Source organism: Thermobia domestica, chromosome 12 (genome assembly GCF_964235325.1).
Source record: "Thermobia domestica chromosome 12, izTheDome1.hap1.1, whole genome shotgun sequence".
Lineage (NCBI taxonomy): Eukaryota > Metazoa > Arthropoda > Insecta > Zygentoma > Lepismatidae > Thermobia > Thermobia domestica.
This window is the reverse complement of record NC_137465.1, coordinates 207613256-207638420: the sequence shown is the minus strand read 5'-3', so window position 1 is coordinate 207638420 and position 25165 is coordinate 207613256. Positions and strand designations below refer to the sequence as shown.

General features: G+C 36.0%; 1 protein-coding gene across 1 annotated transcript; it reads left to right on the top strand.

The window, feature by feature from the left end:
• The first annotated feature begins 679 nt into the window (after nucleotides 1–679).
• On the top strand, nucleotides 680–19662 carry LOC145666998 (ADP-ribosylation factor-like protein 3). The gene is made up of 4 exons (XM_081734675.1): nucleotides 680–845; nucleotides 12947–13207; nucleotides 15343–15579; nucleotides 18859–19662. The coding sequence occupies exons 1-4, from the start codon at nucleotides 843–845 to the stop codon at nucleotides 18898–18900; spliced, it is 543 nt and encodes a 180-aa protein (XP_081590801.1). The 5' UTR covers nucleotides 680–842; the 3' UTR covers nucleotides 18901–19662.
• Nucleotides 19663–25165: the final 5503 nt, after the last annotated feature.

Sequence of the window (25165 nt, the reverse complement as noted above, 5' to 3'; positions counted from 1 at the left end):
TGCAGACGATATCTCCGATACTGTTGTTTACTAAACAAAATAATTCACATAAAACACCACCTTACTTGCATCATAAATTAACATGTAGGTCAGAAATTCACCGTTACAACACCCGAGGAAGCAATAAACTGAATATGTCCCGGCATTCTTTAAAAATAACAGAGAAGGCATTTTCAATTTCGGCAGTAAGAATCTGGAACTCCCTACCAAAGTCAATCACTGACAAACCGTATAATTTATTTAAATCATCACTCCAAACATTATTATTTAGAGATCAGAGACAAAGCATTGGCATGAAAGGTTTACTACATTATGAAATTGGATTAACAGATCTTTTTTTTTTTTTTTTCATTTACATTTGCTGTTTTGTTTATCCTTAGTATTATTGAATGTATCATGTTATGCTGTTATTTGTACCTTGTATCTTTATTTATTCTTTCTTTTCTTTGTAATGATGACAAGAGTTAGGTGGCAGAGCAGCCCCCGGCTGAACCTCGCCCGCTGAAATAAAGAGAAATTCAATTCAATTCATTTCAATTCAAATTTAATTTTCCAACAAGAACTTATTTCACCGAATTCTCCGCCTCACGTTTGTTGAGCACACTTTGTCGACAGTGTGACGGACATAACAAAAGTAGAATTATATTAGTACACTGTCTGTTTGTTGTTAGAAGAGGAAGAAACAGAAATAGAAGAAGAAGATTGAATTGAACTTAAAATTGCATTCCTAGAAAAACGTTTTCTTGGGTAGTGTATTTAATTCGTGTTGCAGTATTGAGTATTTAAAAGAATTTACTGATCGTAACTTTTTGTATCCGTTTTTGAATTCTCAGTATTTTAAAATGGTAAGTAAGGCATATCATTTTGTATAAACTAGATACTAAATTTGTTACGATCAAGGTTGAAGGTATGATGAAAATCAATACTTACACTGTAGGCTTACTGTCATTAAATGGTGATTAACTCTTATTTTACAAGTTGAAATAACTTATTTGATAATGCTAGTATTAACGAATTAACTGAAAGAGTAATGAGTGAGCATGAATTTCAGTTTACTTAATGTGAGATTATCATGAATATATTACCGGTATCTCATTGCCGGTTAAGATGTCCACAATAATCTCATAAGAAATATGTCAGGCAATAATAACTCGATAGTGCAGTAGATTTAAAAGTAGGAAAGGGAATGTGTACTTAGATACTCTTTGAAATGAAAAACAATGTATCAGTGAAGTACATTCGTAGATAATACCTGATTTAAGCAGTGAAGTGCAAGGGTTAATGCTGCAAAGCTTAAAACCAGTTTATGTTGTAGTAGAACCATTGTGTGTGTGTGTGTATGGGCAAGGGGTTTATGAAAGATGGCTATTAGTTTACACCGGCAGTATATTTCTGCATAGTGTACAAAACCTGTATTTTATGTTTAGAAATGGAGAGATACTAGTATGAAACCATGGCAAGTGGTATCATTCCCAGAAACAACTGCTTTTCACTACTCTAGCTTACGCGCATACCCACCATCGTTGACGCTCCTCCTTTCTGATACAACCTTGCTCTTCCACGGTGCTCACCATTTTCGCCCTGCCCTGACTCGCTTGAATAGCAGTCGTGCTTTTTAGTAGCCACCTAGCACAGAGTGTTTTTTTACTGAGTTTTTATGCTACGTATCCGGAAGCCGTAGAGAATTATAATTTTTGAACAGTTCTTTCTAATGGTGCACAAAAAGTAAACCAGAACTTTTTGTTTTTCCTTTTGCATATTTTTTGATTTGGGGGGGGGGACAACTCTTCGTTAACGTTCGTACTTTTCCGCTGTAGGCTGTTTTCTGTATTTATGTTTGTTCATGTTAAGTTAGTACTTACCTTCACTTAGTAATTACATTTCCCTAATACCAGATCATTTCCCCTGTAATTTTTTTTTTAACGCAATTTTCGACTCCCAAATCCAAAACTATACCTTTTCTTCTAGAAAGGAGGTAAAATCTTCAAAAATCTGTCGATTATTGACCATATATTAAGGAAATAAGGGAATATACGCTCCAGCTTGTCATTCTGCAAGTATTTCGGGAATAAGTTTCAGAGAAGGATACCAGAAACAATCGTATATTACCTAACCTAAGTTAAACGATTAGAGATTTTATGTAATTGAACAACGGGCAAACTTTACAATGCACACTCCAGCTCCGCATCGATAAATAGGGCCGCTATAACAGGGTATAGTAGAGTAGTGTAAGATAGGGATAAGTAGTGTAGGGGTAGGAACGGGTTAACTTAAGTTTAGGTAAGTTTTTAACCATTTTTATATAATTAATAAAGTGTAATTTCTTGTTTCTGAGTTAGTATACCAGCTGGAGCAGGCATTGTAAAGTTTACCCTAAAAACCAACCAAACATACCCTAATCTAACCTAAATAAGACATGTTAAGTAATTAATATTTGGACCCCTTCTGTTACGCAAAAGTCGTATTTTGCATCGGATGCAATCGGTGCAGCAGTTAATTAGATTGTAGCGTTCTGTCAAGGGTGTGGTACAAGTTTAGGCTGAAATTCAGCTAATGGACCCCATGATCGGAGAAACAGAAAGCAGTTTGAAACGTTATTTTAATATTCACTTAAGGTTAAGTGCCGGAGAGTGTGAAAAATATGTAAAATTTACAGAAAAGAAAAGATGAATTGGTTATTTTTCATTAAATTCAGTCCGACAGAAGAAGTGTAATGTGGTATTTCCAAGTGTGAGATGCTGCATGTTGTTGGTACTATTTTGAGCGGAGGCATTCTGACGTTACATTATAGTAGTATAATGAGGAATTTAGTTTCCAGCATTGAAGATGGTAGTTGCATGTGACGGATGTGACATTTCAATTGTGAGTTTTGTAACAACTTATGTTGATGAAGAAAAAGAGTTGTTACGTTATGTGGAGCGGCATGGATTATTGAAATTGAGCAAAAAGTGTGGCAAATACAGAAAGGCATTGACAATAAATGGAGGAATAGTTTCGTTTTCAAATATGAACATCGTCTTAATAACATGAAATGTCTTCGACAAAAATCGGCAGTGAAGGGTATTTTTTTCTTTTTTTTCGAGGACACAGAGAAGATACCTAATCTGGTGTTTTTGCGACATCGTTTACGCGCATATCCACCATCACGGACGCAGTTCCTCACTACCGCTCGCTGCGCTCCTGTCCTGACTGTTAAATAGCATTCGTGTTTTTTTAAATGGTCACCTAGCACAGGTTGATTTGTATTTTTTACACTAGGTTTTTTATGACATATTTCTGGATGCTATATTTATATACAAAACGGTAAAGTCCTCTTAAAGTGAATGGGCACAGAGGAATTCTTAAGAAGCACTTTCTAAGGTAATCATAAATTTCCTCATTAATCACAAAAGTTTCGCGTTTTTCAGCCTGAAAATACTGGACCTACTATGCAGCAGAAAGGCCTTTACTTATATTCTTTATTAAGTATACATTCATACGTATTACTGCGCAAAAGTAACACCTTTCAAATGTTCAGTGTTGCAAACTGTGTCATATTCGTAAATGTGGAAAACTGGCGATATGATATGAAATGTAATGCATAAAACAGAAACCACTTTGTGCTAGGTGATCACTAAAATGCACGAATGCTGTCTAACGGAGTCAGAGCAGGAGCGCAGCTGGAGTCCCACACGGGGTGCGTCCGTAGGAAGCAGGCGCGTCAGCAGTGGTAGGTAGATGCATTAACGAGAATAGAGAAAACTCTCTTCATATACATAAAAATACATGCCTTATGTGTAGCACACCTTTGCGATACTTCTGTGATCACACACACTGTGTAGGTTAGTTACTACTGCAGTGGGTTGAAAACACTGATACATTATGGTCTATTGTTAGTTCTGCTGTGGCCTCACTACGCGCCTTCATACAGTCCAAGATTAAACTTCGTTTTTCTCTGTAATTAGTAACCATACAGTGATGACCTTTATTATCTTTTTCGTTTGTCTGATGCTTAAATTTTGTATAATACCGTAAATTCCCTCATAAATTTTGATATTTTGGGAGCTACCTGCAGAATTTAACACTACATTTATGGTATCTTTCGTCTCTGCAACCGTTGCAGGCTAGGTGTGTGGCATGCTTCTGTTTTTTATTTATTTTTTTTTTTCTTTCTAATCATTAAGGTCTCACGTGTGTACTCAAAGGCTAGGGAAGACGGTGATATTGATAATGAATAAAATGATGGAATCAAGAAAGTGGGTGGAAACAGGTCAACCTCAACAAAATCCAGGCACATGATGTTTCTTCCTTGGCGAAAGTGAGCTCATTTCTACTTCTCTGATAATAAATGCAGGTAATGTGTTATGGAAGGATTAGTCGTGCTCTTTTAGGACAATGGAGACTAAGAATGAATGATAATAGTGAAAAGACAATACGTATCACCCATAACCTGAGCGGAATAGGAACCCACGGTCATCACATCATGCCTTACACCGCTCTATTATTCCAGCCTGTTCGTGCAATTCTAGCTAGTTCTGCATGGATATTATGATATTTTCATGGCGCAAAATTTCAGTCAGACTCACTTGCCAATCCAAAAATGATGGTCCCTTCACGTACAAATTATGAAATGTGCCCCCCCCCCCCCCCCCATGGCCTTCGGTTTGACAAAGAAGCAGATATCATCAGGGCATCAAATTTCAAAATCATACAATTAGACTCAGGATAATCGATTTTCAATTGGACAATCATATACATGTTAAAACTTCATACATTAAGACTTCACGTTTGTGTAATGCTCTCTCTCTCTGCACTGAAGTACCAGTTGTCGATTGCACTTTTTGGATCAAAGTCCTTAAGGGCCATTGATGGAAATCGTCAGCAAATCGTCCAGTGTGTCAGTCTTCAGTGAATTCCTTTAGGCGGTCTTTACTCTGTTGAGACTCCTGAAGCCTCTCTCACATGAAGCAATACTTCCAGATAAAACTGCACAAAATGTAACAATTGGAAGCAAATGTGGGAATCTCATAATGAAGTTTTACTGTAAATCTTTTTCAATGTCTGATTCAACGTCATTCCTTGTTTTCTCTCACCCAGAGACAATTATTTTCGTGCGAACAGAGACTGCGTCAGCCCCGTGAATTTAGCAGAAACCATTTCCAGTTAACACTGGTCGCTGGCTCTAAATTTCTAGTTGCCAGTGGGAGGATACGCCCAGCCGAATACTGGGATGGTACATGTCAAATAGCTGGCTTCTACATTTTGTATCCTTTCCAGTGGCATAAGTAGTATTGCTCACGAGACCAGAACATTCCCGTGTCTCGTCTTGTTTCGAAAACTCATACGCGACACTAGACAATCATTCAACGAAATTAGATGAGGCAACAAGTTTACGAGCCGAGCCGAGACTTGCAAATGAATAATGATGTTCACCAGCCGAGAAGCTTTACTTATTTATTTGTTCAAGGAAATGACACAAGGAGAGATTGGGTCTCCACTCCGATGTCACACCGGTCCTTTAGGTGAGTCTAGAACTGGAGAAAGAATCGATCCTGGCCTGAGTGACTGAACCATCCCGGCATGCACCCGGGGCGGGGAGAAACCTTAGTATGGCCCGTCGGGTTCGTGCCCACGTTTGGCCTACCCAAATGCCATGTGGCAGACAGGCACACTATCCCTACACCAGCGACTAGGTACGAGATAATTAATCTGTCTCGTTTGCACTCGTCTCGAAACTGGCGCTTCTGTTTCTAGACAAGACAACTGAATAATGAGACAGGATGTAAGTGCCGCAATAAGTAGAATTGAATTGCATCGTTCAAGGATGTCTTAGTACCCTGTAGAATACATTTATTTGTAAGGAGTTTATAGCTTAAAAGTTGTTGCTTCTGTGTTAAGTCAGTCACATGGTCGCAGTACCCGTTTATAACATGTATTGCTATAACTCATGTTTATCGACTTTTCTCTGATTTTGAGGTTTGGCACTTGGGCCCTTTCTAATTTTATTCAATTGTCCTCTTATTTATTTCGTTGACATCACTAAGCAATTAATACCAGTTTGCCATGAATAAATTCAATTCCATTTCTTTTTCGTACCTGCTCCCTCCCCTTCTGATGGTGACGCCACTGTCTTGGATTGTTGTTGCGTGTGATCCAACTTCATATCCTTCATTATGTCCGTCCCTTCTATTCTCCTTGGTCCAGGATACTTCAAATCACACCCACTTTCCTTCATTGTTGTCCAACAAAGACGTGGTAACGTTGCGTTTTTCCATATCATTGCGCGCTATACCAGTGTAGAGCCGAAACGGTTGGTCCAGTTTCGGAAATTCCAACATTTTAGATTGTAAACACATACTTTCCAACAACATTGCTCTCTTATCATTTTTTCGTATCTTCAATAGTTACCGAGATGGCCTATGTAAACGGACTTATGGGACACTCTATGTATATATATTAGCGTTTTTCTAAGCGATATCACATCGCAGTTTGCGATGCAAGAACATGCAAATACGATACAAACTAAAAAATGTATCGCAAATCGCGATGTATCTTTATACCTTGTACTATTACCACGAAAGGTACAAAAAGGAGCAAACTGAAAGGGTATTACTATTATTTCAAGAAACTTTTCTTTGAGGGTCGGTTCCTGCAAGAAATAATTGCCTGGACTTTAGGTTACAAAACAGTTTTCCACTCTGGCCTTCCTTTTCTTTGTCGGTTTGTTGCTAGTGGGTCATCCTTAGTGTTGTAAATAGAAGAAAAAAAAATGTTCATATTTTTTCATAACCTTACATTTAAAAAAAAAAAAAACATTGCCTCTAGTTTTCTTCTAAATTTAGTTTTTTTTTTTTTTTTTAAATACCATATTTTACGGAGTATAAAACACACATTTTCCTTCGAAAAGTTGCCTCCAAAATTCAGGTGAGTCTTATATTCGAAATTAATATAAAAATATCCAGTGTTTGATTTAGAATTCCCCCTAGTCTTAAAAATGGCCATATATTCGATGCCGCGGGAAACCTATCTCTCTATCTGGCAACATTGGATTCAACTGGCAGCAGTAGTGCACCGATGCGACGAACATGAGTTGCGGGAATTCACTAGCGTGCTAACACTGTCTGGCTTTGCAATCTAATAGCAAAAATGATAAAAATTTTACGGTATTTAAAAAAAATTCTTAAGATGCTTCTTATAGTCCGTAAAATACGGTAGTCATTTGTGATGCATTTAACGTCTATATAAGTAAGGAGTATTTTTATGTAGGTAATTACTAGAGCAACCCAAAAGCATAAAAAGCATAACAGTAACTTACACATATGGTTGGTACCTTCAACATAGTTGTGGTTGTCTAAGGGTCCAGAAGAAACTAATTTTAAAAACATAATAAAGCATAATTTTGGAAAATAAAGCATAAAGCATAATTTAAAATAATATAGCACAATTCTTGGAAAATTCTATTAGAACAATTCTTGGAAAATTCTGTTTAACATACTTTTTTTTTTTTTTTTTTTAAACCAATATTTACAGTGCAAAACCTTTCAGAACATAACAGTGCAACAATAAAAGGCTTATTTTTATTTCTGTAAACTTTTCGGTGTAATCCTTTGAAGTGGAGAAAAGAAAAAAAGGAAAGGAAGAAGAAAACTTTCCGCCAACAATGAATAAACAATAGTTTTATTCTAAGTGTAACTGCGCAGTTACGTATGATGATTCGAAATGTACAAAAAGTGCACAAGAACTCTACACGTGTACCTCGTGAAGTTGAGCACTTTTGGTGGCATCTTTTACTTTCCCTTTCTACATATATGCACTTCTAAGGCGCACACTAGTGATTAAAAAGCTGACTCGAGTAAAGCACATCTCTTTACAACTGCATTAAGTAGAAAGTTCATTAAATGTGAAAGAAACTGGTCTCATAAAATATTAATAAATAGATCAAGATATTTAGAATATATGTATAGTAAATATTATACATTATACACGATTTATGTTAAACATTGATTGAAATTAACAATAAAGCATAATTTGGAAAAACATAAAGCATAATGTGGGTTGCTCTAGTAATTACCATAAATTGCAACATACATTAAACACTAGATACTGATACGGTACAAATATTTTGCAATATATATGAAAATGAAAATGTAATCTTTGAGTTTTACGTCCCACGATTATGCCGGCTAGGTTAAAGGGAACGAATACAACATATATGAGTAGTATACTTACTAATAATCCGAGTTTTAGCAGTGTTTCACCAATATCAACCAAAAAACAAAAGTATAAATGAAAATTTGTTTTTTCGTGAATGCAGGCCTTTAATAAGTACGAAAACAATATAACGTACAGTATAAAATGCAAATAACTTGTCTAAAAGTAAAAACTAATACTAATTTTCCTACTAGTATATTTCTGAATATCACACATAAATAAAATGTGTCGACTAGATATGTATGATATGCAGGGCCGGCTCTACCATATGTGAAACGCGTGCATTTGCATGGGGTGGCAAATTTGGAGGGGCGGCAATATCTGTCATAACTATATTATTTAAATTAAATACTTCTTGTTGGAAACAGACTTCATGATGATGGTAGTTAAATTTACTAAGCTGATCTTCTATTTGAATACCACCTTCATAAATCATGTTTGGGGTCGCATTAGTTTAAAGTCACATGGGCAGTACTAAAGCAAATGGTCAAAACAATCCCAGCATAAATTGCTTGATTGTTGTCAAATACAAAAACTTAATTCTCAGTCACCTCTTCCATTTATTTAGTTATCACAGTTTTGATATGAAAGCTAGTCTTGTCTTTCTCACAAGCAAGTTCCTTATCATTGAAGACGGAAACAAGCTTTTTTATTTAAAAAAAAAAAAAAAGAAAAAGAAAAAAAAAAAGAAAAGTAACGGATGTAGAAGAAAAATCAAGAAATAAAGATAAAAAAAACTAGTTGCTCTGGAATTGTAAACTGATATATCGAGATTGAAGCTCGATCTTGAATTCTATAAAAACGGTTACCATCTTTCCTCTGCAGGTATGTTTGCTTTATCTTTCACTAACATAACAGAGTACTATTTAAAGAAAAAGCAGACACAGACATAACAAGATTGTATTATAGTATTTAAGCGTTCTTTAAGAGGCGGCAAATGGTGCCATTGCACGGGGCGGCAAATTGCCTAGGGCCGGCCCTGATATGTACATACAAGACATAAGATGACACAATTTGAAGCAATGCAGGGTGTTTCAAAATGAATATTAGGGTTTTTAAATTTTGTAGTATCAATTAGAATTATAAATAATATAAAATGAAAGAGCAACTGAAACCGTTTTGTACACACACATGCGCATGAACTGTTTCCTCTGTTTGCCGTTAGGAAGAGCTAGTATCAAAGATGGCGACTTGAGAGCAGAAAAATTTCTGTGTTTTAATTTTGCAGAGACTGAATTTGTAGTTACAGTGCAACCGTCACTGTGTGAAGAATTTTAGGGAGACGCTTACAACTACGTCCTTATGGTTTGCAGTTGCTACAAGGTTTAAAGCCTACAGATACGGATTACGTACCAATTTTGCAAATGAAATATTGCTGCATGACGATGAAGATTTTCTGGATCGTGTCGTCTTCAGTGATAAATCGACATTTCAGCTGAGTGCTAATGTGAACACTCATAATATTCGCATCTGGGGTCAGCAAATCGTCACATGGTTAAGTTGCAACGAGATTCCACTAAACTGAATGTGTTCTGTGCCATATGGCGGAAAGTTGATGGACCTTTCTCGCCTATCGACTCGATGTGTGTTGTGTGACGAATGGTACTCACATTGAACACTTGCAGCAAAAACTGTTGAGTTGCTCTATTACGTGGTGTATTGTTTACAATTGTACGTTAAAGTAATAAGTACTACAAACCCTTTAAACCCCAATATTTATTTTGAAACGCCCCGTATATATTCCAACAACACTTTTGGAACTAAGATGTATAAAGGGGAAAAAAATTTTTCTTATGAAACTATTGTTTGCAACAGTGAGACTATTACTAATCGAGACTATAACTACTACAACAACACGAATTACTAGTAAAGAAAGTGTAATCAAATGTACAATAATCATACAATTTTGCTCATATATGTAAAAAAAAAAAAAAAAAAAAAAAAAAAAAAAAAAAAAAAAAAAAGGATTTGTAAGTTACGAGAGAGCTTGGACTCAAGTTCTGCTGATTATTTCACTTACATGCAACATAAATCAATAAATAATAGTTGCCAGAAAAAACAGACATTTGAAAAAAACAGTTATTTTTTCAACACTAGTCATCCTCCAGACCTTCTCAGGGTTCGGGTCATCCTATCCTTGTTTCTGACAAGGGAGGGTCGCGAACTGGCTCCGCTGAGATCCGAACGAGACAATTGTGTTTGCATTTGATATGAAATAAGTAGACGAATCCCAAAGTTATACGTGCCACCGGGCGGGTGAGTTACATTTTTTTGTTTGTTTGTTTGTTATGTAGAAGCTATTAGCTGGCAGAATAATTTGAACCGGGTCATTTGTTCGGAAACGGTTGGTTAGATGGAAAACTCAACGAACACGTATCCCATCATTTTCAAGGGCTCACTTTTTGGGGTAAAATGTAACCCCAAATAGGATCCTCCACAGGGTCCCAGACGGGGTCTAAGTCAAAAGTTTTAAATGGCAATGGGAGTTAAGTAGCACATCATTTGCAAGCTATGCGAAATAAAAGAAGATGGAGCAAGTCTCGACTCTCTACGACAACCGTATGCAAAATGACAGCGGGTCAAAATGTAAACAAATACTTAATTGAAAAGTCCATGACCACCCCTATAAATCGGAAATGGTGAGACAAATGTGAAAACAGGAAAATATGTGTGGCTTTTTTTCAATATACAATGATTTTAAAAGATTCTTGTCCCAGAGTTCCAGATGGGGTCCAACTCAATGCCAAGGGGGTATTAAGTAGCACATCGTTTGAAGGCTGTTGCTAAATAAAAGAAGATGGAACAAGTCTCGACCCTACGATAACCCTGTGTAAAATGACAGAGGGTCAAAATGTAAGCACAAACTCAATTGAAAAGTCTATGACCATCTTGAATCCAAGATGACCGCTTAAAACCTATGTTGAAACTATAAGCACTCCAAATTGCTGAAGCTAGGAAATCCAAATTGGGCATGAATGTTGATCAGTAAGGGTAGGTGACAAAAAGTTACGAAATATTCAAGAACGCGACATCTTGAGTTCAAAATACCGCACTATGTTTCACACACCTGTCCAGCTCAAACCACTGGAGCTGGAGAAACGAAATGTGGTATTGATGTTTACTGTAGATATCCACAAAAAGTCAGACCTATCATCTGTAATTCAATATGGCTGCCACCGTGAAAAATGACACAAAGTGAAAATCCATTATTACACAAAGTAAAATTCTACATATCTACACTAAACATGGATATACTTTCAAAAGTTAATACATCTTTAATCGGCTCTAACGTGAGAAAGGGGGCGGTAGCTACAACTATGTGTACTTGCCACTAAACTAACCCATTTTCTACATTATAATATATTAAATTTGATCAAAAGGGAGAAAAGTTAAGGAAAATTCCCTTCTGAAAGGAAAGAAATCTTCACTTCGTTGTTCAGCCCATATTGAATTTTTAGGAAGCTGTGTCAAACAAGAGTAAATAGGAGTCCCTACTGAAATTTATTCGGACATCTTAGAAATTAATGTAACAAATGCATAAACCACGTATACCGCCATGTTCTATTCTTTATACTGAAAGCACAGTCACAGAAGGACTATATTGTGGACAGGCTACCGGACCTAACTCTGCAATGAACAGAAAGAGAAAAATTTCGAAATCGAATCTCCAACTGTTAATTTGTAGAGCACACAAGTCCGGAATACCAATTCACTAGCACTTCAAACCTGTCCTGGGATTTTGTGATTACCAACATGTCGATCACAGCACGAGATTCCATATTTCGTAGCTTCCTGTTAGTTTCTCAGATAAAATTCCAATAGTTCAGGACTCCACCCTGCTTCTACGTTGTTTAGATCATAATTTAGTCTAATATTACCTTGTTTTTTGTGCTATTCCTGCAAAATTTGTGAATTTTGGTCACCGATGCTGTGCAGGATGTTAACTCCACTATGGTTCTCGGTTGTAGAAATTGGCGTGGGAGACCCGGGTTCAATTCCCGGCGGGAGCTCATGTGGTTCGGATTCCACGTTAATCAGTAGGTCCCCGTCTCATATAGCCTCGATGCTGAACGGGACGTTAAACTCAAAATCAACTCAACTCAATTCGGGTGTGGAAACGCGCCAAACCACTAAGGTTGCATCTAGTTTCCAATCACAACGAAGAAATTTCGCGCGGCAGGATTACAAAACGAATAAAAAATTGTAAAAAGCTGGATAAAACGGGATTTTGGCAAGATATGGGTATCTCATCGGGACAAAGGGGTCCTAAGAGTCCTACCAGTTTTCGGATTGGTGGAAAATTCAGAAAATACTATCCAAGCACTAACATATGAATTTCATTGAAATAATAACGTATATTTTATAATTATCCAAATGAGATGCCCATACACGAAAATTACGGAGAAAAATAAAATATAAACAGAAGAAATCATTTCCCGAAAACCTACATGCTTAATTATTCTATGACTTCTAAATTACTTTTATGTAAACAAAGACAAAAGACGATTCAGGATGTAAACTAAAAAAAAAAAAAAAAAAATTACCTAGGTATACAGTATAACACTATTATACCTTCTATTGTTATACAGTGAGGTGTAAAATGATTAGGACCAGAATTTTAAAAATCATACTTCTACAAAAAAAAAGTACTTCATACACTGTTACAAATTCTTAAGATTTTTCTAAGTATGCTTATGAAATCATAAGGTAATGGGTAGTGGTGTAATAGTGTAACCCTTGTTCTTTCATTTTGCAGGGTTTATTGTCGATTCTAAGAAAACTAAAATCTGCTCCAGATAAAGAACTCCGGCTATTACTACTGGGCCTGGATAATGCAGGAAAGACAACGCTGTTAAAAAAGCTGGCCTCAGAAGACATTACCCATATCACTCCTACTCAGGGCTTCAACATAAAATCTGTCCAGTCAGAAGGCTTTAAGTTAAATGTGTGGGACATAGGGGGACAAAGGAAGATTAGGCCATATTGGAGAAATTACTTCGAGAATACTGATGTATTGGTAAGTATTGTGCAGTAACTTTGTATTGGAATACATAAGACGTGAAACCATAGTAAAATATATCTCAAAAGTATCATAGGTTTAGTCATACTGTGGTAAGGCTTGACAGATTTCCGATTTTGAATATACAGTGAAACCTCGTAATATCGGACTCCTATGGGACGTAATTATTTGTCTGGTAAATGAGAGTTGTCTGTTACAAAAAGTTTTCATAGATTTAAATTAGGGTTAGGATTTTTAGATTTCTAGATTTTTGTCATCTATGGCCATGTTAGCCCGTCACGTATGAGGTGTGATGTCACTCGGCGAGCACACTATAGGGGGAAAGGGAAGGAAGAAAGAATTGGGAAAGGAAGGAAGCGGCCTGGGACCTATAAGTTAGGTATCACCCTGGCATTTGTCTGGTGTGAATGAGGAAAAACTCATTCAGGATGACTGGCCTGAAAAAACTTTTAGATTTTTTCGATCTAGTGCCCCCACCGGGAATCGAACCCGATGGATTAATCCCAGCTGATGTAATAATTGTATGCAGTATGACTTAAGAAATTTAAACACTTTTTTTTTCTTTCATTGTGAAATTTTATTGTTTAGTTTATGTTGTTAAGCCTATCGTATTAATTTAGGTTCATAAAATAGGACTTAAAAGATATCGAAAGTTTAGTATTTACAGTAGATTTACTTACCAGTATTGCATGTCGTAGAGGGAGAAGGTATACTGGATTTATAAATGGTGTAAAAAAGTTTACGAGAGGAACTAAAAAAGTAAAGGAACTTCTACAATTTTTCGCACTACTGTTTGGTAACACTGCTAGTATCCAGCGCTGAATTAGTGTCGTCTGCGATACTTCTAAACAACGTGTCTCTTATTCCCACGTTAGTCGTTGGAGTGTAGCAGGCCGTTGAACATGGCAGCTCCATTGTCGATTTGCACCAAGGAGGAAATGAGGATAGTGATTCGCTTTTTGTTTACGGAAGGTGTTAAACCTGCGGAAATTATTCGTCGAATGCAAGCGTAGTATGTTGACAGCTGTTTATCGCGAAGTATAAGGCACAAAGGTTGAACATCTCTCGTAACATTTGGCTCGTTATTGTCGCGAGGGAAATGGATTTTTACAGCAAATCATTACTGTAGATGAAACTTGGGTACATCACTCGAACCGGAAAGAAAGTCTACGAGCCTGGTTTTGAACCATCCATCATCACCAGAAGTTACGAAATTCAAACGTCAACCATCAGATAGTCATTGACGCGGTGCACCAAATTGGTTACAGGTGCAACAGAAAAACCTTTTTTCCGAGAGAATCAAAACACTTGTGAAACGTTGGGAAAAGTGCATTGAAGTGCAGGGAGATTATGTAGAAAAATAATGTTTGTTTCAGTTTTCTATTATTAGAATAAATGTACCTTTTCTCAAAAAAAAAGTCCCTTTACTTTTTGACTTCTTCTCTTATTTTGATGTAGGTTTTCCTTTTTCTTTTCTTTTTTTCTAATTTTATGTTGGATTGCTGCAAGATAATGTAGGATTTGTAGTAACTTGCTTTTAACATATGTCTACGATCGTAAAACATGTTGCTAATATGTCTTATTATGTATCGTTGGAAAGTTTTAATTTTGCTCTTTTTGGCTTTTACGGTATAGAAAGTATGCATTGTATTCTTGTCTGTTTTCAAGGTTGTTTTCAAGAAATTATGCTGGTTTCTGTTTGAATAAGTAAAATTCACAGAAAGTTGTCGAAAGTGTCGAACACATTTTTCACCATTCTATAGCAGTACTTTCAAAGGTATAAGAGTAGTTATATTGTTTATTGAAAAATTTCCATGGCTTGAACAAAATTCCATAAATGATTGAATGCTGTAAGTAGCAAGTGGTAACCAAACACATCTACTTTTCGGTTGTTTCCTTTAAATATTCTACGGAAACAACTCTCGAAAAGTAGCAATATAAAGAAACTAGTGCGACAAAGAGGAACTACGTAGAAGAATGGTCCAGAGTGAACTGAAATTATTCACTAACCACAAATATTCTTCACAGGATACAGAGGTGAGTTTGCCATTTACTTTTGTGATATGTATCCTATAGTGTCCATTAATAAATATTTCTTGTTAGAATTATTTCGTTGCTTCTCTTGTGTTTAGATTTATGTGATAGATAGTGCCGATCGGAAGCGCCTTGAAGAGACTGGCCAGGAGTTAGCAGAGTTGCTTAGCGAAGAGAAGTTAGCCTCAGTGCCTCTCCTAGTCTACGCGAATAAGCAGGATTTGTTCCACGCAGCTCCAGCAGCAGAAATTGCGGAAGGGCTGAACTTACACACGATCAAGGACAGGGCGTGGCAGATCCAGGCTTGTTCTGCCACAACTGGCGAAGGAGTGAAGGTAAGATTTAATTATCCACAATTCTCGTTGAAATGTTGCCGTCTTGCGAACACTATATAAATAAGGAAAGAGAGATAAAAAGTTTCAAAGTTACGTTGTCAGCTTTCCGAGACTAAGCACATCGATATATTTCAAGCATCAATCTTTATTCTTCTTCAGGATAAGAAGGCAAAATTACATTGCAGTTTGTGCATAAGGGCATGGTAAAGAAATTGTCAAAATACTCAATGTATGTGTATTAACGCACTAATTTATATAAAAGATGATTATGATTACCTGTTGGTGCGTTAAGGATTATTTCGGAAACTTCACTGTTTATCCATATTGTACAACTTTGTCCCATATAGGTATAGTTAGAGCGTTAATAAAAAGAGTGTCCGGAATCGACTCCCACTACCGGCTTTTATTATAAAAGTTTCACTATAAAAGAATTTTTACAAAATACTGTACAAATTAATCTCTCTAGTATACTAGGTACAAGGTTAGTTTATAGGTAGTCTTTGACCGTAAGGTCGCAGACAGGATCTCTACAGAGCCCCGTAGCAGGCTAAGCAGAGAGGAATTAAGGACCCAATGCTCCGTAGCAGGCTAAGCGGCTGAGGTTAGGATTCCCAGACAGAGCCAAGTAGCAGGCTAAACCAGGAGATAGGATAGGCGTAGTCTCGTAGAAGATTAGAGGCCTGGGGTTAGGTTACTCCCAATGTTCCGTGGCAAACTGTAGGAGGGTTACCAGAAAACTGGTACAGAATTGCCGTCGTCCAGCCAATTTATAGGGTTCCTTGGGTAGCGGTGGTGCTGCTGCTGCGTGGGAGGGGCTGGAAGTCTGTCGTCAACAGGTGATTGTAGATCCATCTGGTGTGAAATCCTCTTGCCAAACCACGTGGTGGTGTTTGTAAACACTGGCGTGTGGAATTATTTATACACTACATCACGTGGGACATTACAATATAGTCCTCCAGATTACTTATTAATTCATTTTCTTTTTTGTTCGGTAAAAAGAATGAGTTCAGCGTTTAAATACGAAATTTAGTAGATAATGTTTTTTTAAAGAATAAAATATTGTCTTCCTGCCAACGAGTAATCTGGAAAAGGTAACATTGGAAATTGCTTATAGATAAGTTGCGAGATAGCCAGCAAACTCCCTTCGTAAGCCTCTTAAAATAACTAACAATAAATTTTGATCTCTAATTTCAAGTCAGGACAGTGTGCTACATAAATATGCCTTAAAGTAACTAAAGGGCTGGGAAGGAAGGCATGCTATGAGAACATTAACATAATCCATCTTATTAGTACTCTGATCATACGTTACCAAATTACAAAAACCAAAAACATTCACAGGTACTAGAAGTTTTCCAATTAGATCATAGCAATTTCTATTAATTATGAAGGAGTATAAGTATAGCAGCATCCTACTTACCCTTACCATCTATGTAACACGTCTGTAGTTCTTTGTTCGTCTATGCTGCATACATATTTTAAAATATATATATATATATATATATATATATAATATTACAATTTAATTGAAGCGTACGCATATAATGAAGCGATAATATTGTTATTATACAGAATGTCCCAAAAGTAGGTATAGAGTACCATACTGCATTTTATATAATTTCTCATTGTTATCTATCAGGTAGACTTAGTTTCTTTATTATTAGTTCTCAATGTGTTTTTACTTACATATTAAGCTCGGAAGAGCCGAAGCAAATAAACTCATAAACTAGAATGTTATACTTTATCAAAGCAGTGGTATGTACCTACTTTTGGGCCACTGTATATTAATTGTACGAGGCGTATCCAGAAACTAACTTTCACACGCGTCCCATTGCTAGGAAACAGTATGTTGTGCGAAATGACTGCGTACACGTGAGAGAGTAAGGTTCTAGCATGGCGCATGCTCCAGTGGAAGTTCCCTAGTGCTCTCAGTGGCCTCGTGGCAGTGATTGAAGATGGACGTTCCTATTCCAGCTTTCGCCGCGTGTGAAGTGCGAGCAGTGATAAAATGCATAGGGCATAGCGCCAATTGAAATCCGTCGTCAGCTATATCGTTGCAAAAATGTTAATGCTGACCCCATGCGCCTTGCTTTGTGTTCTGGAGTCAGTTGCTTCGGCACCCACCTGGCACACAACTTCTTGAACAACAGACGCTCTGTGACAATGGTGTGCAATAAGGAGTGGAACTGACCGCTGAGTTCCGTTATTGTGAAGCGACGATTCTGCATGATGTGTTCCCGAACAGGATCCACAAGATCCTCTGTGATGACGGTAGGCCTTTCACTGCGCTCCTCATTATGCACATTTTAGCGTTCTGCTGCAAATTGTCTACACCAGCAATGCACAATCTGCTTGCTGATGTCGTTACGCCCATAGGCCTGGCACATTGGTTGATCAGATATGTCTGCGAGTGCGGGATTTGAGAAACCAGTTACAAGCTATTGGTATCGAAGATTTAGAGGTCGCAAATGTTCATAATAAAGCCCCATTTGAAATCATAGAATACCTTTGGACGAAAGTGCTTTGAACTGAAATTATGGAGATCCAATGTTGAAACTAGTATGGTAGGTGTAGTTTTAATAGACATAAGGGTTTGGGTCAAAGGTCATAGGTTTGATTCTAGACTATATTCTAATGTACCACGTGCTTCTGTATACAGATAATGTCATATGCTCCTGTTTATAAACATTACCACATGTATTTACGTCAGAGTACTACACACCACATGGGATTACTATAAGAAGCAGACGACGAACCATCAGCACCTCCTACAAGTTATAAGACGACAGGACAGCAGCAGCGCCATCGCTGCTCTGCGACGCCTATATATTGAACAGCAACCAGCGGACCGGCACCAGTTTTCTGGTCTCCCTCCTCTTGCTTGCCTGGAGCACTAGGAGAATCCTACATCAAAGCCTCTTGGCTATTCCATTCCTACTGGCTTATCCTGCTTCGAGGCTCTATAGAAGTCCTGCCCACGGCCGCACGGTCTTGGACTACTAATTCCTACCTCATAATAGAGAAAATTGTACTATAGTATTTTCTTTAAATATTGTTATCATTGGAGGATTTTTTATAAATAAACCGGTAGTGAGAGTCGATTCCGGACTCTGGTTTTATAAAACCTGCTCTACCTACCAGAAATTTCACAATATGACCGTGTGGAATAGCAATAACTCCAGAGGGGTTTTATTTCATTTGCAGAACATAATTTCGAAATATTAGAAAGAACAATTTCTTTTTTCATTTTATAACTAAATCTTTTTTTCCTTCAATTTTCAGGATGGCATGGAATGGGTTTGTAAGAACATTAAGAAGAAATAAAGGGTTGACGTCACACACATGCTTTCCAGTATGTTTAAAAACAAGTCTGTGACAATGCACGCATGGAACTTTCATGTTACATGTGTGGGAGGCAAAATTGACATGAAGTCAAGTTGTTATTTCTGGGAAAAAAAAGACTATGAACAATCCATTATCCCAACGACAATGGTCAAAAGTATTTGATGGCTTTGCCTCCACACATTGTTGTTATATTTCATCCGTCCAATTGTCGAACTGGGTTCAGCATTTAATGAGCTTTGTTGTTGTTGTAGTGGTGAAATTGTTAATAATTTCCGTATGAGATGTGGCGAGTAACTTCCGAGTACATGGAATAATAAATGAGTGTGTATGTAAATGTATATATACGTTCATCGGTTTTTTAATATATTGTTTCATTTCTAATGAAATTAGAAGGTAAATTCGTAAAACAGAATTCCTCTTCAAATTTAATGTAAAGAAAATATGAAGTCTACAAATTCAACACATATCATGTTTTATTTAAGATATATGTACTTAATATTTAAAGAAGTAATCCTGAACAAAAATCAAAATGTAAAATTATAGTTAAAGAGTGTGGTTTTAAGGATTGCAAGTGTGTGAAATATTTTTTGTGATGAAGTTGAGTGAGACTTTTATTGCATAAATGCTTCATTAGTAATTTATTTATTTATTTATTTTTGTTTTTATGCGCTTTTAAAAAGTGTAAAAGAAAAAGCATTTGTAGTGATCTTAGATTTTGCGGAATGATCAGCCTATTTTGCTGAGAAACTACTGCTGTGAGAATTACGTCAACGAGGAACATTTGTAATAATAATAATAATGTCTAAGAAAAATATTAAAATGGTTTATTTTTAACGTGGATAAAATCGGGAATATTTTTGTTCAGTTGACCAACCAATAAAATTAATAATCCGATTGTGATTGGTAGGGCACATAAAATAAAAGTTAATGGTTTTTAATTAAGTTCAACTGGATTATGATTTCGCCATCGCGTGCCATTAAGTTTTTAAGTATTCATACAGTTCAATTGCTCTTAAAGTATACTCCATACTTGATTTATTTATTGTCTATAGCCATTGGAATCAATTCTCAATTTTAAAAAAGAGTATAAATTTTCTCGAGTTTTCTGATTACAGTAGAGTCCCGATTATCCGAGCTAATGTGGACCGGATCTAACTCGGTTAACACAGATGGATACAGAAAATTTTGTAATTTATTATTGTTGTTTATTGATTATTTCTCTTTATTAGATTATTTATTATTACCGTATTTATTATTTTTTGTACATATGGTACAGTACAAATAATTATATATACATATATAAGGAATTAGCCATAATACAGTAAATAAAATGAATTTGATTTGATACGTATGTAAGTAAAACACAACATAAATAAGGTACTGTTTAGCATACACACTTCTTTTCAATAAGTTTTTCATACGGTAGTCTTCTGCTTCATTAAGCTGGCCTGTTTTTGGCCGCTTTATTGCACAGACGTAGCAACATCCTAATGTCAGCCGGTTCCGTGTCATCTTGCTGTTCGACGTAGAACAGTGCCTTCTCAAACTGAAACTCAAGACATGCAACAATTAAAGCTCGCGCGTTTGTGGCAAAGTCGGGCGGAGTCGTTATCTTTACGCAAGCTTTGTTTGCTTTCTTGTTGAAACAGAAGTCTGCAAACTGCTTATCGTTGTAACAAGTATTTTAATAATTTTTGTTTGTTTGTTTGGATTAGGCTCGGATAACACGGAACCTAATTAATCGAAATTTGGATAATCGGGACACTAGTGTATATTGTATCTTCGGTGAGGCATAAGCGTATTCTCCACAGTTATAAAGCGAAGAAGCGCCCTGCATGTGTGTCTATCCACTAGATCACCTTCTCAGTATTAAAGAAATAGCTGTTAGTATTTGCATCACTATGGTGATGAGCAGTTGAAGCACCTATGCTTTTAGACTTGGTACTAAATAGTGAAATGTTTAGTCGTAGGTGTTGCAAAGACTGATATGAGATTGTATTGGTAAATATTTAGAAATTGCATAGTCAAAGTCCAATGCAATTAGTAAAGAATAAAGGACTATTTTTAGTAAGTTTGTTTATTATAGCTGTGCACCTTATGTAAAGAAAATCTAGTAAAAAAAGATAGATTACTTTAGAAACTACTTACGCGATGACTCAATCCAGAACTATTCAGTTAGGTCTAATCTGTTGTATTCCGATTTTAGTCAAAGGTAATCGATAGAGTCAGTTTTTCCTGCCTTTAATCCTTTGGGCTTATATACCAAATGTTTGAAAAGCCAGTATTTCATTGAATAGAACATAGGTGAAAACGTAAAATATTTCTACGAAGATATCAGTGCTGGCATCTTTAGTTTCCTCCCGAGCATACACAGCAAAAAAAAATGAGGTGTTAAAACAACACAAAATGACTATCACTTTAGGGTGTTTATTGTGTGTTAATTTAACACCAAGGACACCGCCTTCCGAGCATATCAGAAATTACAAGTATTTGTCACTAAAAATTTGCATTGGATTTTATTGTTTGCTATAAGCAAACCTTTACGGCAGTATATTTGGCATTTATACCAAGTAGTGAGTAACGTACTATGTTTTCTGTGAACGTTCACGAATATAGTTTTGTATGCGTATGAATTGTCTGACAACAGTTACGTGAGTAGCAATTATGCCATCTGTTGATTCTTATGTGCTAGAATATAAGAACAACAGATAGCAGAACAGCTACTCATGTAACTGTTGTCAGACAATTCATAGGCTTACAACACTATTTTTGTCACAGATTACAGCGAAACATATTACGTTATTCATTACTTAGCATAAATGTCAAATACACTGCGTAAAGTTTTGCTCATTGAAAACACTAAAATCCAATTCAAATTCTCAATGACAATTAATAGGTACTTCTGATATGCTCGGAAAGCAATGTCTTTGGTGTTAAATTAACATACAAGTAACACGCTAAAGTGGTCATCATTTTGTGTTGTTTTAACACCTCATTTTTTGCTGTGTAAGGAATAATGGTAGCATTTTTAAGTCACTGAGAACAAGAACTTAATATTTGCACTGTGAAAAAATCTAAACTGTAGCAACATGACTTTCGTATTTACATGTAATATCTTACCCTACATTGTAGATACCTGTGTAATGAATTCACATTGTCATATTTCCACATACTTTTTTTCTTTCCGAAAATACTAATAGTTAAGCAGTAAAATAGTTAAGCAGTAAAAATGTAAGTTAATATTAAATGAATTCGGAATACAGTAAGGTGGAATGAGTTGAATTGTTTTGCAATTTAATTATAAAATCTCTTCAAAGGCGTACATTAGGAATGCTTGTGCGATGTTCTTTTCAGTCTTAGATCAAAGTAACTATGATTAAAAAAAAAAAAAAAACTCCGAAGGCTGAAATTGTGCTTGTAAAAACTGTTCCGTCACTAGTTCTTAACAATAGATGCAGTCGTCAGCGAAAGTTGATATTCATTCCGTACATATACATGTGTCAGTGAAACAAATACATAAATTTGATAATAATTAACTTATATTATATAATAACAAAGGCAATCAAGGTAAAAAAAAAAAAATATTTTCAGCTTGTCTTCAAAAATTACCTCCTTTGTATATTATGTGTATTGGAGCTGCGATATCAGGATTATCAAATTCCATATAAATAAAACTAGGACACCTCAAATTTAGGTAGTTGAAAACAATTAAGGGAAGATCAGTAATTTCTGAAAATAATAGTTCATTATCACTAGGACGTGGCAATACTGAACTCAATGCGAATCTGATAAATAAAACAAGCCAAAATCTTACGACGTCATCAGTAATATCAACCTTAAAATATAACAAGACCACTAGTCATTTAAACATGCGTCTGAGCCTGTTCCACACTTGTTTAAGTTCATTCAGGAGATTACGTGTAATAAATAATCTTATTTTGATTATTTTTCTTTGAAAACCCGGACGTAATACTGTTTCATAAAAAGCCGCCCGAACGAATTTTCGACGAATAAACAGGAAAGAACTTTTGGTAACCTTGGATGTCGTACACTGATTATTTTATGATTTGTTTTAAATTTTTACGGAATTGAGATGTTCCATGTACACTCATGTCCAAAATTATTGTCGCATGTCTATAAATATGTTGTTGTAGGAATATAATTTGATAACGAATTCGTCCGGTATTTCGTATAATGTTAGTATGTTTATAATCGGCAGACATGTATATATCAAATTTCATGTCAAAAGACCAGTAAACAAGAACAATAAAACGAAAATAAAATTTTCTTGCCTATTTAGCAACATTTTATTTTACTCATTCTAATTTTCGTATTTATAATTCTTTTCTTATGAAATTTACGACAAATATACATTTCCGATTATACACATAGTACCAGTGTTAAAAGTACCCTTCAAAACTATTATCAAATTATATTCTTAGAAGAAGATAGTTATAGATATGCGACAATCATTTTGGTCATGACTGTACAAGTGAAAGAAATATGCTCTTATATAGTAAATAGAGAAGTAATCGATTTTATATACACCAAATCATCTATAGTGCGAGCTTAACGATATACAAATGGTGAAAAATGCACGACAGGGCCAAGATAGAAGTTCGAGTCTCCGTGTTACCGCGTCAGCCACTACACCATTCAGTTCATTCACTTTATCAGTCTTGAAACTTGTACTTAGCCACCCTAACCACGAGCGTCGACTTCTAGGGTGAAGGAGTGAAAAGTGATTGTTCAGTGAACGAACTGAGTAGCGTATTACGATATTGGCACGGTAAGCCTGAGACCTGGGTTCGTATCTCGGTCAGTCATGCATTTCTTCACTCTTTTTATCTATAGATATGCATATCATGTACTGCATACAAGATAAATTACTAAAGTTGATGTGTTGAGTGGGTACACACTTTTGAGGGAGAATATGCAAAGTAAAGGTTGAAAAATGCTATTACTGCTGTATATTGAACACCATAGCGTTAGATTAGTGGTTATATTTACAGTACACACATTTTTGTAATTCCTTTTATTATTGTGATAATGCTAAAATCTTAAAACCATTAAAAGTTTTCTTCTTCGATTCGTGATGTTCGTATAACGGTCTTTATTTGATAGCGATGTAATATTATTTTTTCTATATAAATGACTTTCCTTCGAGATTTACTATGTAATATTTTTATAGAATGGATTTAGTTGTGTAATGATATGAATTCTAAAGCTGTAGTATATTTAAGTTAAGCGTATTCATATCGTGTAAGTTCAGGGTGCCTCAGGGAAACGGGAAATTTTGAATATAGGATTAGTGACCGTTTCATTTGAGACCGATATAACATTATTGAGAAAACTTTGGAATTTAGTAATGATGGAACATTGGAGTAATGCGGAACGTGCGTTCGTTGAAAGACGGGTCATTTCACATAATGGTGATATTCTATGGCATACGAGATCCCCTGAACTCAGTGTTTGCAATTTATTTCTGTGGGGACATTTCAGAAGCATACGTTCTGCAACCGTTGCTAAAACATAATTAGTAATGAAAGATTGAAGAAGAAATCACTGGCATTCTTCAAGACATGTATACCGAGGACTCCAGAGGTTTCCGTATGCCTAGAGAGAACACACTTTTCGATGTCGTGTACAAGAAGTCATCTCCATCATAGGTATTCTGCCATTATTGGCAGGTCACTTGCCGCAGTTGAGAAGCTTCTATGCTCCACGGTCCTCCGCTAACCTTTTTGTCTTCACATATGATCTTTCTGCTTTTATATCGTCCATTAATTGTAGTCTCCTTTGCTTCTTCCTCTCTTTCGTGCCAACATACCCTCTAGCACGTCCCTTATGATACAATTTCTTCTTAGGTAATGTCCCAAACAGTTTCTCTTCCTCTTCTTAATAATATCTAAAAGTGTTCTTCTCCCCTTACAGTTTCTAACACTCTCTCATTCGTTTTCCGCTCGACTCAACTAATTCTTTCCATTCTTCTCCACACCCACATTTCAAAAGCTTCCAGTTGTTTCTCATCACTTTTGCCTAATGTCCATGTTTTCGCCCTATATAGTACAGCATTCTACACGAAACATTTTATGAGTCTTTTTGTCAAACTCTTTATTCAAGGTCCCACAAAACAAACTTTTCTTCTTCCTAAAGGCTTCTTTTCGCCATTCCTATCCTTGCTTTTATTTCACGTTCGCACGTCATGTCATTACTAAGAATACTACACAGGTATTGAAACCTA

Excerpts from the sequence above, each read along its gene's own strand:
- LOC145666998 (XM_081734675.1), top strand. Across the intron at positions 13,208-15,342 it reads TCGAGAATACTGATGTATTG|ATTTATGTGATAGATAGTGC; the intron begins GTAAGTATTGTG and ends TCTTGTGTTTAG. Across the intron at positions 15,580-18,858 it reads CAACTGGCGAAGGAGTGAAG|GATGGCATGGAATGGGTTTG; the intron begins GTAAGATTTAAT and ends TTCAATTTTCAG.